At 39.1% G+C, this 14,760-nt stretch overlaps 1 protein-coding gene across 1 annotated transcript in view; it reads left to right on the forward strand.

The window, feature by feature from the left end:
- LOC117821740 (LHFPL tetraspan subfamily member 4 protein-like) overlaps nucleotides 1–3,706 on the forward strand; it is a 5,929-nt gene extending 2,223 nt beyond the window's left edge. Inside the window, exons 2-3 of the mRNA XM_034696219.1 lie at nucleotides 2,448–2,464; nucleotides 3,608–3,706. Of these exons, the coding sequence (XP_034552110.1) occupies nucleotides 2,448–2,464; nucleotides 3,608–3,661 (71 nt within the window). The 3' untranslated portion in view covers nucleotides 3,662–3,706. The remainder of the gene's footprint in view (nucleotides 1–2,447; nucleotides 2,465–3,607) is intronic.
- Nucleotides 3,707–14,760: the final 11,054 nt, after the last annotated feature.

Below are 14,760 nucleotides of genomic sequence, written 5' to 3' on the forward strand. Positions count from 1 at the left end.
CAGTGGCAAGGACAAACTTCCTTTAACAGGCAGAAACCTCCAGCAGAACCAAACTCATGTTTGACAGACATCTTGTAGCAGCTGGAGTCTTGCACGCCCACAGCAGCAGGCCGTCTACGGCAGAGATCCATAGGAACCTATGAGACAAGGGAGCTCAGGATTTCCAGAAAGGTCTATGGTTAGTTACTTTAATGCAAAGCTCAGAATCACAGTATCACATGCATGATAACACTTAATTGGAGATGAGCTGATACTTTGGATTTCAACTGCAAGATAGATTTGGGCATCCATACAACAGAGGATAAATATTAATGTGGGTGTTGTAAAAATATAGTAATTTGCATAATACCTTGGCTATGAGTGAGAACACTGGATTGGGTATAAAAGTGGAATATCTGACCCATGAATCTGCAAATAAACCTGTCTCTTTTCCACAATTTGAAGGTAAAATAAGTAAATTAAAGGATCCTGACAGAGTGCATAGGTTTAACTTGATCATTTTGGAAGAATTAAGCAAGTTGGATCAGGAATTATGGAATATTTTGCAATATAACAAACCCAGTGGCTGCTTTATCCAATCTTTATTCATTTTTAGCCCTCAGAACATGGTGTTTGAAACAACAACTTCTCCTCTGTCTCTAATATTCAAAGACCCCAGCTGTGAGGCTAATAACACGAACAGTTGAGAAATGACTACACTGCAACCTGACCTCGGTAACTCCAGCCAAATTGCTTTCAGTGCTTTTTTCAGTAGTGGGAGAGTGTCCTCAGAGGGTTCCTGCCTGTTTGCATGATGTTGCATCAGGACAATTGAACTGCATTGTTTCAGCTGCATGAAAGCAGAGGAAGAGGAGGGGAGGAAGAGGCAGCAGTAGAGGATACAATGCAGGAGCATAAAAGGTGTCCTTACGGGAGAATTACGCGTTTGATTTGACTCTGTAAACTGAACGTACGAGCAGAAAACAAAAGAGAGCGGAGTGAGGAGAGATCTGTGACAGAAGATAATAATAGACTGAGAGATAAACAGAGAGAGCCATGGAGTAAAGGATGGAGGAGGAGTGAGATATAAAGAGAGAGAATAGTGACATAAGAGGTCTCGGTTCTCCGACAGTCTATCTCCATGATGGTTTCTATGGTAACTGGAGATATTCCAGAGCGTGGGCGTGTCTTTCTGTTCTGATCTGATTAACCTCGCTGACAGTCTCAGTGATTTTACACATTTTATGCGTCTAATGATTCATCAGCCGGGGGAAGTTTCTGCTTTTTGGCTCAATATTCTTTCATAGAGATTAAGTTTTGTTTGGCTACTTTTTACATGTTTGTGTTTGTGCACATTTAAATCATCAGATTCAAAGTTTTCATCATTGTTTCAAAAATAGCCTTATCTCTGGTATTTGTGGTACCTTATTTATATTTGTACTTACTGACGTGTTGGTGTTTTAATGTTTGAATTCTTTATTTTTGTTTTAATTCAAAGCATTTTCTTTTTTACTTCTGCTCTTCTTTTACTGGGCTGATTTTTTCCAATTTAAAGCACATGCATGTTTGAAAGTATGAAAGATGCTAAATTAAAACAATATGCTGAGTTTAAGCAAAAATACATTAAAAAAACCCACAGAAATATAAGCAGAAAATTAGATGTACGAATAATAGTGACAAGTTTGTAAAAAGCAAAGCCTTTAAATATAAAAAGGTAACACATGCACTCACAGAATCAAGTTTTTGCACAAAAAGGCACTTTTCCTGGTGTTGTCTGTTTGTGTATATCTTTATCAATCATCAATCATACACCTTGTAAAGCACTCTTCATACGATAATATTGTCACACAAAGTGCTGTACATAAAAGTAACAATAATAGTATTAAAATAGAATAAATTAAAAATATGAAAATGATGCAAAAAACTAAAATTATACACTACAAGTAAATACAGCAAAGTATAGCAGGACACAATATTTAAATGCTGAGAGCTAATCCACAAAAATCTAATTAATAATGAATAAATAATTATTTAATCCACGTTAATATAAAATAATAAAAATAAAGTGATTAGATAATTTAAATGTATCTACACTAATTAAAAATAAGACAGTCTATACATTTTAAAATTGTCAAAAATGTGAAGTAGATAATAAGTAAATTAGGTAAGAGAATAACAATGAATCAATGATGAACGATAGATATGATCAACTATGTTAGTCTCTTTGATTTATCTTTATGATAGTGTATGTAGATAAACTGTGTTATACTGACTAATTCTAAATACATACATTGTATTGAATTATAAAAAATGAAATGTTAATGTAATCAATGAAAATATGTGTTATTATAATTATTGTATTTGTTTTTTTTACTTTGTTTTGTGAGACTCAAAAGGAAGGACTGGAGTTTGCTTTTAAAAATGTTTATATTCTGTGTTAACAGCTGGGGGTTTTTCTTTCCTTGCAGATTTTGCAGTGTCAAGGGTAAGTTGACTTCTGCTTCATAAATATTATGTGCATTATATCTGAGCAGTAAGTCAACACATGCATCTGTAAAGCTTCATTAACTCCCAGCACAGTGCAATCCCCAGCTTCAGTGGTTGACTCTTTTTATGTCCATATGTATAAACAACAGATTTTTGTATTAAAGGGCAGTGACACCTGTGATTTATTCTTTACATGTTCACTTTTAACTAATCTAAGGAAACCTAAGAAGCAGTGTCTAAGCTTGTTTGATTTAGGTGCTAAACTGAGGCAGTGACTTATACAGGTGTGTGTGTGTCCAAACAGCATCTACTGTATACAGTCTACCATTTCGGTCTCTATTTCTTCATATTTTCCTGTTTGGCAACATTTGAATCTCCCTTGTTTGATTCCAGGACTTTAAAAGTCACAGAGAATCTCTCTCTTTTAAGAGTTTCTTCTGATTGTATAAAAGTTCATTGTAAAAAATGCCCTCAGTAACAATTTTAAACTAATGCACAGTACAATGCCACAAAAATCAAGAGCACTCTTTTGCAAACCAACCAAAAATTTGGTTTCAACACAAGTCCCGCCTCTGAAAGGGGAAAAAAGCCAATTATACATCAGGCTTTTGGATTGGCATAAGGGGAGGCTAATCAGATTTCTGGAGGGGGCCTTATGTGACCCCTGGACACACCCCTGCGAAGTGCACTTGACAAATTTTGCCACTCATGACCAAAACTGTGTAAAATCTACTCTGCAGGCTAAGTTCATCCTGATTATGTCAGTGTGAAAGACAACCTCTTTACTTTTAGCGTCAGAACCTTGAAAATCTCTTTTAGTAGCTATCTGCTGAGCAACAAGACTTAAGGTGTTAAAGTGTCCTGAGAAGTATTATTGTCAAATACTTTTTCAGTATGCTTTATGGGATGTAGTCAGATCTTCTGGCCATGATGTAACCTATCATCTACTGTATGAAAAATCTTTATAAACATATGTCACCCAACAGCTATAGACATATTTGCACTCCAACTCCACGAGATTGAGAGGTTGTCACAGTTTGTTAAAAACAAAAGGGGGGGGCCTTTAAGTGTCATCCGTTTAGAGTTTTTGGTCTCACTCTCTTCATCAGTAAAATAAGACACTCTGTCTTGTTTTCTTCAGATTGAGGTGCGGGACAGACGAGAGCCGAGATACGGAGTGCAGCGTCTTCACTGAGGGCGCAGACGGCCCCGGACAACTTCTCTGTAACTCCCTCTCTCTCTAACTCCCTCTCTCTAACTCCCTCTCTCTCTCTAACTCCCTCTCTCTCTCTCTCTCTCTCTCTCACTCGCTCTTTCTCTTTAATGTATATGTATGTCTCTTCTTCTCTCCCTCTCTTCTCTCCAATGATCAGGATATCACCCAAACTTAATGCAGACACCAAGTGTACAGGATTCTGTAAGATAAAAAAACAGAACACAATGGGATAAACTATATTTTGAAAAAAAAAGGTTGTACAGTGCATTTAACGGTTGATTTTCTCAACAAAAACCTTTATGAAGGAGAAAAAAAAGTCCTGCTGTATTACAGTCTTGATTGTGTGAGAAATGTAATCCTCAAGATAAAGAACCATAATGTCCACCTTCAATTTAAGATGCTTTATTTATAACTGCGCTGACTTTGAGTTTGTGTAGTATGTACATTCATAGCTTCAGAGAAAGACACTCCCTGTATAGTGACAGAGTCTAGACTGGCAATACAGCATAGTACATTATTAAACATTACACTTCAACAGGGACTCGTATGGCTCTTCATCTAAGGACTTTCAAATGTGAAGAATTTAAAGGAGTATCCCATCGCAGCTTTACAGAACCTAACATATCTGGGAGATTCTCTACTGTACATACTTAACCATGTAAATAGCATTACTGCTGACAGAAACAGCCGACAACAAAACCTCATCTGACTCTAATGCATTCGAGTATTTTTTACCCTTGGTTGCCAGAAGAGCATCAGAGTATGAGCAGATCTGTCGTGTTTCTACAAATCCTCACCGCTGATTAGGCGCGATGGGACAGATGGGAATAACAGGATATCTTAGTTGGATATTCCACTGAAAATCAGAGGATCTTAAATCAAAGTAAATGTTTTTCTTCACAATCTTTTGGCGGAGAATTAAGACGCTTCCCCCTTGACAGCACGGTCCCAAACCAGTTCCTTATTGTATTTCACTCTACAGTAGGTAGTCAAACGTTAAATAGTTAAAAGCAGCTGTCCAGTCAAATTAGGAATATTTTTTTTATCGTTGTCCGTGTTCACTCTCTTCTCCAAGTGTGCAGTTTACTCCAGTTTATGGTTCCAGCATACAGTGATCAGTTTACTCTACAGATGTCTTAAGACGGTGTGAACACGGCTAGTTGAGTCGGCCTTCTCTCAGAGGGAAGCTCCCAGTGCTGCATCGTCTTAGGGTGATGTCACATAAATGCCTCTTTAAAAAAAGTAGTGATAGAAAAAATAAGAGGGACAAACAGCGGATAATCGTCCAATAAAAGGAACAGAAGCACCTCCAGCGTGAGTCTTAATGGACTAAACTGTGACGTGGTGGCTGAATGCATGAACATAAATCCTGTCAGGTCTGACTGCTCCACCTAATCACAAAGTGGAGCGGGTAACGTGATTGGATTATACCCATCATCACAGTCCCCAAAGTGGAGCAGAGGGCTACTTGTTTTAGCCATTTGTCACCACACTGTGACAGAAATAAAGGTAGTTGTTAGCATGCCTATCCGAACAACAAATGTACTTAGAATAGGGTCACACTCAGTCTTGCAGCAGACTCCATGTAACTGCAAACAGGCTATGATGCTATGTTTGCCTTAACAGAACAAGCAGTTCATTAGTTAAAGTTTTCATACTTGCACTTCTTTGCAGGTGCACTGCCCCCTTGCTCATATTAAGTTTGGGACAGTATTTTGGCGCTCATCAGCAGAAGCTTGCAGCATTTTCTTCAATTTTTTGCTGTTGATAAAAGCTGCATCTTGGAGTGCCGGTTTAGCTCAGTTTGCAGAGCAGGAGCCCCATGTAAAGAGGCCACAGTCCTCACTGGTCATAGGTCTGATTCCCAGTCCTGGCATGATTTGGTGCAAGCTGCCCTTTCAAAATAAAGGCAAAAATATGCTACAACCGGTCTCTGCACCTCATTTTCAATGGGACCAAGTTGCCGGTTTGGCCTTGTGGTTGGAGCGCTCGCTCCATACACAAATGCCACAGTCCTTGTTGCAGAAGTCATTGGTTTGACACCCAGCCATGACACTCTGCTGCATGTCATCCCCCACTCTCTACTTCAAACATTTCCTGTTCCTCTTCAGTCGTCCTTTCAAATTAAGACGGAAGAGAAATGGATCCATGATTAAAAGATTTGACGGCATGATCTGCTTGAGAGGATGTGGAACTGGTTGACGAGACCACACAGTCTTAAAGATATCTTTACAAAGTTAACCACAGAGAAGTTGGTTTACTTTCTTGCAGACTTCTCTTCATAACGAATAGAGTCGCCTTATGCTGGCCAAAATAACTTTCTGTCTTTGGTGTTAAATCCCCAGGCCATCACGAACAAATACCCAGAAGTCTTTCTGACCACTTCATATTATTCAACTGGCAGTGCTAATGTCACACACCACTAACAGCACCCAAGTTAATCTTGCTCCAATAACAAAGTACCGTGTTGTAGCACTCTAAAAAAAAAACACCTGTAGTGTCCCTTTTGACAGGAGTTCATGCTGACACAGTTAATGATGGTAGTCATTGCTACAGCAGCAAGGAAACTGTTTCAAACCGGGCAACTTCAAGGTGATTGGCCCAACACACCTGACAGGTTGACTGTGATTCACCAATGTACCCATAAACACAGTTATGGCCTTTAAAGTAACATGTCAGCATCAATGGCACTGATTATGAGGATATCAGTAACATTGCCTTGAGTCTGAATCTAACATGTGACACGCTGTGTTTGCACCATGGGGCTCTTATCCCTCTCAGAGCAGCACTTCAGGCTGACACACTGTAACAGAACCTCCCTGAGGCACCAAAGTGAGGTGGACCTGTCACGGGAATAAAATGATAAAAATAGCACACAATAATTGTTTATGGTGTGTCAGTTTGAGGGAGAGTCGTAAAAAAACAAAAACAAGAAGTGACTGAAGCCTTTTCACTTAGCAATGAAACCAGGCTGGGTGGTCTGCCTTCTGTTAGACAAAACAGGAAACTTGACAATGAAAAATATAAACTGTGTGGAAAGGATTATATTCTTTATTGAACTGTAATCCATGTGGGTTATGGGTTAACATCATAGACTGTATATTAAAAGTGGACGTAGCTGCTGTGATGCATTCTTGGTTTTGGCTGTTGACATGTTGTTTTGTTTCTAACCAGAGATGATCGTCTCTGCAGGAGAGGGTGGAGCTGGAGAAAATAAACTATCAGCTTACATTAGCGCTCTGTCAGATGTGTATCCACAGTTGTTACACAATTAGACTTATTTGATGGATGATTATTTTTGCTAATTGGAAACAGTTTCTCAAAAAAATTTGCTATTTATTGAATAAATAAGCAGACATCTCCTCAGGGTGCCAACGTGGAAATTCTTAGAAAGACATACCCTCAAGAGTACTGCTTCATCTTCTATATTACTTTAAATAGGGCTTCATCTATCAACTGTATACTTCATTATTAAGATACACCTTAACATAGGTTTTGTAAGGATTAACTTTAGTCTTGCAAAGGAGAAGGTTTAATCTTGTGTGCTCAACTTTTTATCTTGTACATACCAGATAATTCTCTTGTAGAAAGCCAGAGTTAGGGACTCATCTGTTAATCTGTTAATTATGGACATAACTTTGTTTATTAATTCATAACATGGACTTAGATTTGAAAAAAGATTCTAATCTTCAAATCTGGTCATTTTGAACAGATTTGAAGAATTAACTATTATCAAAGTTAACGTCTTTGTTAATTGTTAACAGACTTACATTTGGGATTAACTGTGCCCCACTGAAGAAAGAAACTTGTGCATGCAGGATAATAACTAGTTCCCGCCAGATAATGACCTTGCCAGGACAAAAATGATCACCTTACTGGACTTCAGGAGATCTGTAGTATGAGACCCAAAATAACCCAACTCTAAAGTGTACACTGCGGTAATAAATCAAGTGAGAATTAGGCCATTTTTTGTAGTATTACATACAATTAGACTCCATTTAGACTGTTTTTTTTATGTCCTGCTGGACCCTAAAAATAATCCAGATTTAAGGAATCTTTGCAACGCCTTCACTTTGGAACCAGACGTTACATCCATCTTTGATATACAGTCTATGAAAACTCATCATGTGTGTGGTTTCCTAATTTCAGCCGGGTATTGGCTCAGTAGAGAATTTTGTATTGGTTTGTGGTGCATCCCTTTGATATATACATCTTATGAGCAGATAGCTAGATGTGCTGTGTGTTTTTCAGAATGGTAGCTAGCTAACTCTCAGGAAGCTGTGTACACAGTACTGTATTAACAGCTCATTATGGAAACGATCTACAAACACAAACAAAAATGGACTTTCGAGCGAGCTTTAAGCCAACGCTCCTGTGACGGGGTCACGGCTTCACCAGTGTGTGAAGTAACAGCTTAACACTTTTGGGTTGAAAAGCGAGACTCTGGTTTTCCAAGCTGGGCCTTAAAGACTATATTAAACAGCCCTTATGCTGTATCAGACAATGCTGTCCATGCAGGCTCTGCCCAAATCTTCGCCTACATCTATTTACCATCTTAGGGTAGGAGTGCTTGGCCCTCATTGAGACAAGTTTCTTTCACCTAAACCTTGAAGTAACTGTGCAAGCATATAAAAAGTATGCTAGACAGTATTCAAACGCTATCTACAGACCTCATCCATTTGGTACCGCAAGACCCTTTTTTGCATTTGATATGTACACGGTCATGGAGATTAGCGCCCGTGCTTGGACATCAGCATGGTGATTTTTTTATCTACTGGTATAAATGGCGTTATGTCTCTCATGTAGTATTTTGATTTAGACATCTATAGCTTGCATCTCTCATTTTGGGATACTTTCATGGGCCCATGACATGTTTCATGTCAAACCTACTGTACTGAAAAAAAATCCCTGAGACTGACAGAAGTGGTCACATCAGGCCTCCGAGGATCAGAGGTCTGGTCTCCTCTCTGGGTTCCTGAGGACTTGACGATGAACTGAACAATACCTTAACAAAGGAACTGATGATACCTTAACCCTGATGAGCACATATTTGTACCACTCCAGGTGCCTCTAAGAACTCTCGATTTCTTTCAGATGTGGTGCAGAACCAGCAAAACAAGTAGTAACACAGTAGTTTTTTCTACCGAAGACTACATACTCTGACTGAGCTCTCAAGCTAGATGTTTTTTTTCTGCAGATATGAGGTCAATTCAGTTTGGAGTCAGAAGGTTGAAACTAAAATAATAATAATATTTTCTCTCCTAAGTTTGATTCCTAAAAGATATTTTGATATGTAGAAGTAAAATTTTATTTCTCTTTATTTCAAGTTTGTGATCGGACTCAAAAACTGAATTCACCTCTGTCTTTGATTAAAGATTCATAAAAAGAAAAGACTGAAAAATGAATAAAAAGGACACAGAGACGATGAGAAGTCATTTCAAATCTCTTTCAGCAAACAAGTGTTTGCTGAATGTGTAAATGCCATTGATCTGTCAATGATTTCATCATAGTTTTTATCATGCAATATCATGTATAAAGACAAAGTGTTGGGGGCGGGATGGGTCGGGGTAAAGAGGAATAACGTCCAGTGAATTATGTTATATTAATATTTGACTTTCTGTTATCTCCTGAAATGCAGATGTTGCCAAATTACCATCAATTATCCTGTATTACCATGAAAAAAGAGAATATTCAGTTTTCTTTTGTACAACAAAAGAATGATGAACTGATTTGTGGAGTACTCCTGATGAGAACCTTGTTTTTATGTGTTGATACAGAATCTTTCCTTTCTGTTCTACTTTACTTTCTATGTATCTTTTGGTATGATGTACGATGATTGTTGTTCCGTCACATCAGACTTAACATCTCAGATTTAACCTGGACTCACTAACGGATGACTGCTTGTTGAAACCTCAACACCCCAAAAATGTATAAAAGTCTATTTATAAAGTTGCTTGGTTTGTGGAGAAGTGGGCGGAGTCTGAGAGAGGCTTGTTGCTTTTCATGAATTACATGACATGCTGAGTTTTGATTTAAAAATTACGTCTAATTAATTCCTATTTGTGAATAGTATTCCAGCTCACCATGATGACAATTTCTGTTATTGACACACATTTTGAGAAAGTCGAATAAAGATATTTTACATTCAAAAACACAATCCTGCCTGAATCTATCAATCAGATACACGCATGTGCATCATTTGTGGTTGACATACATAATATCCTAACAACCGAGCCGGAGCATCCAGCAGTGTTGCCAACTCTTCAGTAAGGAAAGTAGTTATTGGCTGTACTACTTGTCGCTCAAAGTCGCTTAATTTTGCCGTCATTTAATTTGCAAAATCGTCCATGAGCTTGAAACTGTAATGGAGAGAAGAGTGACATCGTGAAAGAGACAAAAAGTGAGTGAAAAATGTTCTAAATATGTGTTTTAATGCCACAATTCCAACCCTGCTACCATCCGGGCTTGGGACCAAGCGGCAACCTCCGGTCCCAAACGATGAAGCCCATGCGGAAGTGTTATAAACTGCAATACATCGAGAATCCACTTGAGGCTGGCTGCAGAAACACCGGAAACCACATAGACATGAATGGGAAAAAGACGATCTTTGCAGCATTAATAAACATGTTTACAGCCTGCTCAAACAGCTCTCAGGAACAGATGGTTGACGTCACGGATACTACCTGCATATTTTATACAGTCTATGCTTGGGACTGAGAAAAGTGACCCAAAAGAGACACTCTGACATAGTTACTTGTTCTTTTTTCAGTGCAGTGATTTTTTGAAGACAGACCATTTTACATTTACATTAACGCCAACAACAGCTTTGTGGATGCGTGATTCATTTGTATTCTGGATTTGGAAGGGTGAATATCTCCTGCACTGACTGCAGGAGGGACTGCTGCGTGACTATGACTGGGCCGCCTTTGAGTGCTTTGGGACAGGGGGAGGGGCCCACAACAGTACCCGTTGCACGTTGAGAATATAGACTGTATAATTAATAAACGTAGTTTCCGTGACATCACCCGTCAGCAGGAGCTGTATTGGAAATGCTGAACTCAACCTAACTTCTCTCAAGCTAATGTGGGGTGAAGAGGTGGGTTTTGAGTCTCCTCACCAACAGCTAATGTTCCCGCCTGTCAATCAAGTCAGCTGTGCCTCTCATAATGGAAAACTCATAATTTTAATATCTTCGAAACTGCTGCGTAATACAAAATTCACCCCAAGTGCAATGTGTGCTGATAAAGAAATTAGCTATTCTGATTAAACATTTTTTTTGTACCAGGCTGTAAACATGTTTGTTTCTTCTATAAAGATCGGCTTTTATGCATGGGTGTGTATGTGGTTTCCGGTTCTTCAAGAGCCAGCCCCAGGTGGACACTTGAGAAACTGCAGTTTTTAACTCTTCCGAATTGGTTTCAATTCTCGCGGCCGGAGGTTGCTGCTTGGATGAGAAGAGCAGGAACGATATGGCTTCTGAAAACTCGCTAAACACAGCAAAAAGTCACAAAGTTGTCAGGACTGCTGCACAAAGACAAACACTAAGAGCGTCTGCCTGTGTCATGAGAATCCCAGAAAGTCACAGGAAGTTCCTGAAACTCACTCTGGGTTCATCTTCTGTGTGGTCCTCTTTCAGAGACTACTCTGGTCTCCCAGTGGTGTAATTTATTGGATCCTGTATCCGTTATGAAATGTGAGGCAGGCCACAATGCTGGCTCCTCTTCAGTGCAAAGCCACTTTTGTAAACCTGCAAAGCTTCATCTCATGTTAGGGTTGAAATTGAAATTTCTGCAAGATAAAACTTGACCTGGGAGCAAAAGCAGGTATTGTTTTAGCACTTACATTAAAATGTAAAGCTATATTTAAAGGACGGAAAGAAAGCAGGTGCCGTGAGATTGTGAAAAGCTTAAAAACATTAAAGTTTGATTAGAATTTCATGAGTAGTTTCACATTTTCAGACTTTCTGCTTGGCATTTAACAAATCACAATAATAGATCAACTAGAACATTTGTCTTCCATACATACTGATGTGAGACTAATAGGAAATCTCCGTGAGGCATCATTTAAGCTGTTAGATAGATACTTACTTTAATAACAATGGCACATTAATGACTGTAGTCGTGCTCTGATTGACGGACCTACATCTTCGTACATCGATGTGATCACTGGTGGTTTGTTCTCTGTGTGGTCCTCCTCTGCTCCCTGAAGCAGTCTTTTTCTACCTACCACACTGCTGAACTGCAGAGTCAGACCTCTCTCACTTGTTTGCTGCCAACCTACCACAGTTAGGACAAACCTGTTCTTGAGACCTACCACACTTTGTGCCGCTCATTCATCAAGATATTTGACATATGATTCCCATTCAAAAACACTGCAACATTTTTGTACAGGATGTGGGTCGCAGAGCCAGTGGGTTTGAGAGCCAGAACCCAAAAAAGAGGACACCTGTGAGGTGAGAAGCTTGTCTATCTGCCAAAACAGGTGGCCAAGTAATTAAAAAAATAACACCCAAATAAGGTTGTCTGTTTTCAGTCATACAGCTGTGATATTAACATAAATATTAACACTAATATGGAGGCGGCTAAATGTATTTAGCAGTAAAATCTATAAAAAACTATCTAAGGGGAAAATGAATTATATCCTATTGTATCGCATCCTATCAAAGTTGTGTCATATCTTATCATGTCGTAATGTGTCTTACCATATCATGTCTTCATATTGTGCCTTATATCATATCATGATGTGTCATATGTTATAGTTTCGTATCATGTCGTATCATATCATGTCATGTCATATGGTATTGTGCTGTGTTGTGTCATATTGTGTCGTATCATGTTGTTTAGTATCGTATCAAGTCTTGTCCTATCGTAGCTTGTCATGGTATCATGTCGGATCGTATCGTTTTGTGTCGTATCGTTTCCTATAATTTCGTGGTGTTTCGTGTCATGTTGTGTTGTGTCATCACATTGTGTCGTATCCCATCATGTCATGTTATGTGGTTTGTATTGTGTTGCGTATTATCATGACGTATCATGTGTATCCTGTTGTGTCATAGCGTATTGTGTCTTTTAATGTTGTTTAGTATTGTATCAAGTCTTGTTCTATTGTATCATATCGTATGGTTTCGCATTTTTTTGTCTTATCATATCATATTGTGTTGTGTCTTTTTGTATCATGTCGTGGCGTGTCATGTTGTATCGCATCCTGTCATATGGTGTCATTTTGGATCGTATCATGCTGTGTCGTATTGTTTCCTATAATTTTGTGTCGTTTCGTGTCATATTGTGTGTTCTTATCTTATCATATTGTGTCTTGTTGCACCGTATCGTGTCATATGGTGTCATGTTGTATCATATTGTGTTGTATCGTGTCGTGTCATGTCGTGTCATGTCTTATAGTTTAATATAGTGTTGCATCTTTAAGTGTCGTGTTGTGTCTTGTGTCACCAACTGCCGATCACTTGAAGCTGCGCACAGGTAAGTTACCTGAAATTAGTAAATGGTGACACGCCTACTTTCTTATCAATATCTGTAACATTTAATTTGAAGGAAGGGAATAGTACCAATGGACAGAAAGAAAAACACACTCATACTGCTTTGGGGAGACGGTCATTAATTAATGAAGTTTATTTCTTTCTGCAACTCAGTTGTTACAGTAACCATGAGAATGATAGTCCCCTGACCCTAACAAATGGATCATTTTAACAGCATTTATTCAAAGCTTCTTACTGTGTGAGCTGTGAAGAGCCTGAGAGTGTTTCTGTGTGACTGAAGTGTTGACATAACGAACGTGTACTTGCCAGAGAACACCACTGCTCCTTCCAGTCCCCTGAACTCCTGTTAGTTTTCTCTTTCGTCAGAGCATGGTGTGTGGACTGGTCTTGCGCCAGAGGCCGGCTGGGAGGAAGGAAGAGACTGACCACGAAATGTCCAGTGGTCAGTCACACTCTCCGCCTGCAGAGATATAACAACCTTCCTCTCTGTCTTTTACATAACATTAGCTCAACATGTATGCTCTCACAACTCACAACTCGCCTCCTGAACTTGGCCTCAGATATCCGAGCCATGTGTCCAGATGTCAGACTACATCTAAGAACTATAGTGCTAAAAATACCTGACATACTTTCGAGGCATAATTGTGGTTTTATGCAATACTTAGTGCAGCATATATAAATAGTTTAAAGCACAAAGTGTCCTTGCCAAACCATCGCTTCCTTACAGATTACAAGATGCAGTAGCTTTCTGATTTTGGACACTTTGTTCCTTTAAAATCATATCACCGAATGCTTAGGTATCCAGAATCCAAGATATCTCAAAGCAGTTCATATTCATTTGGCTTTCACCAGTTTCCATCACACAAAGGACAATGTCAGCACAAAGGATTGTTCTTCTGACAATGTCAGCAGCCATGAATGATGGCTTTATGGCCAGCATATGGGAGGTTGTGTGTGACAGTGATAAAAAGAGGGGGATGGTAAAATGTGGAAGAGAAAGATGAAGTGAGGTTAGACGGAAGACAAAAGACACCTAGCTGTTTAGAGGACACCACAGCTAATTGACCATACTGGCAATCCTTTCGCCCAGCAAGGCCCAAAGGTAATACTTAGGGACGCATGGGCACACAGCTAAACTGTCTCTGAAACAAATGTGGGAACCAGCGAAGAAACCAGGAAACCAAGGTCGATTGTTTATTTTTTGCTCTTGCTTCGCCAAGTAAAGATGGAAGACTATAAATATTAGCATGTGTCTCCTGAGAGCTCACAAGGACACTGCTGGACTTCAGCGGACAGTTGCATAAAATTTGGACGAGTGGCGAGGACACAGTTTTAGTCTTAGAGTTTTAAAGTGATAGGCAAACAGATTGGGAGATAAAAAGATTATCTTTTACAATGATCACTTCAATAAGTAACATTCATGGATGCTCTATCTCGATCATGTTTACTTTCTGCTTGTCCCTCATCCTCCTGCTGACCCATGGATACTCAGAAGCCTCTATGTATCACATAAAAGGTAAGAATTTCTCTTACTTCCCTGATGAATTTAAACTCACCTGTGTCTCTGCTCCTGCTCCGTCCCGGA

This window comes from Notolabrus celidotus, chromosome 11 (assembly GCF_009762535.1).
Source record: "Notolabrus celidotus isolate fNotCel1 chromosome 11, fNotCel1.pri, whole genome shotgun sequence".
Classification (NCBI taxonomy): domain Eukaryota; kingdom Metazoa; phylum Chordata; class Actinopteri; order Labriformes; family Labridae; genus Notolabrus; species Notolabrus celidotus.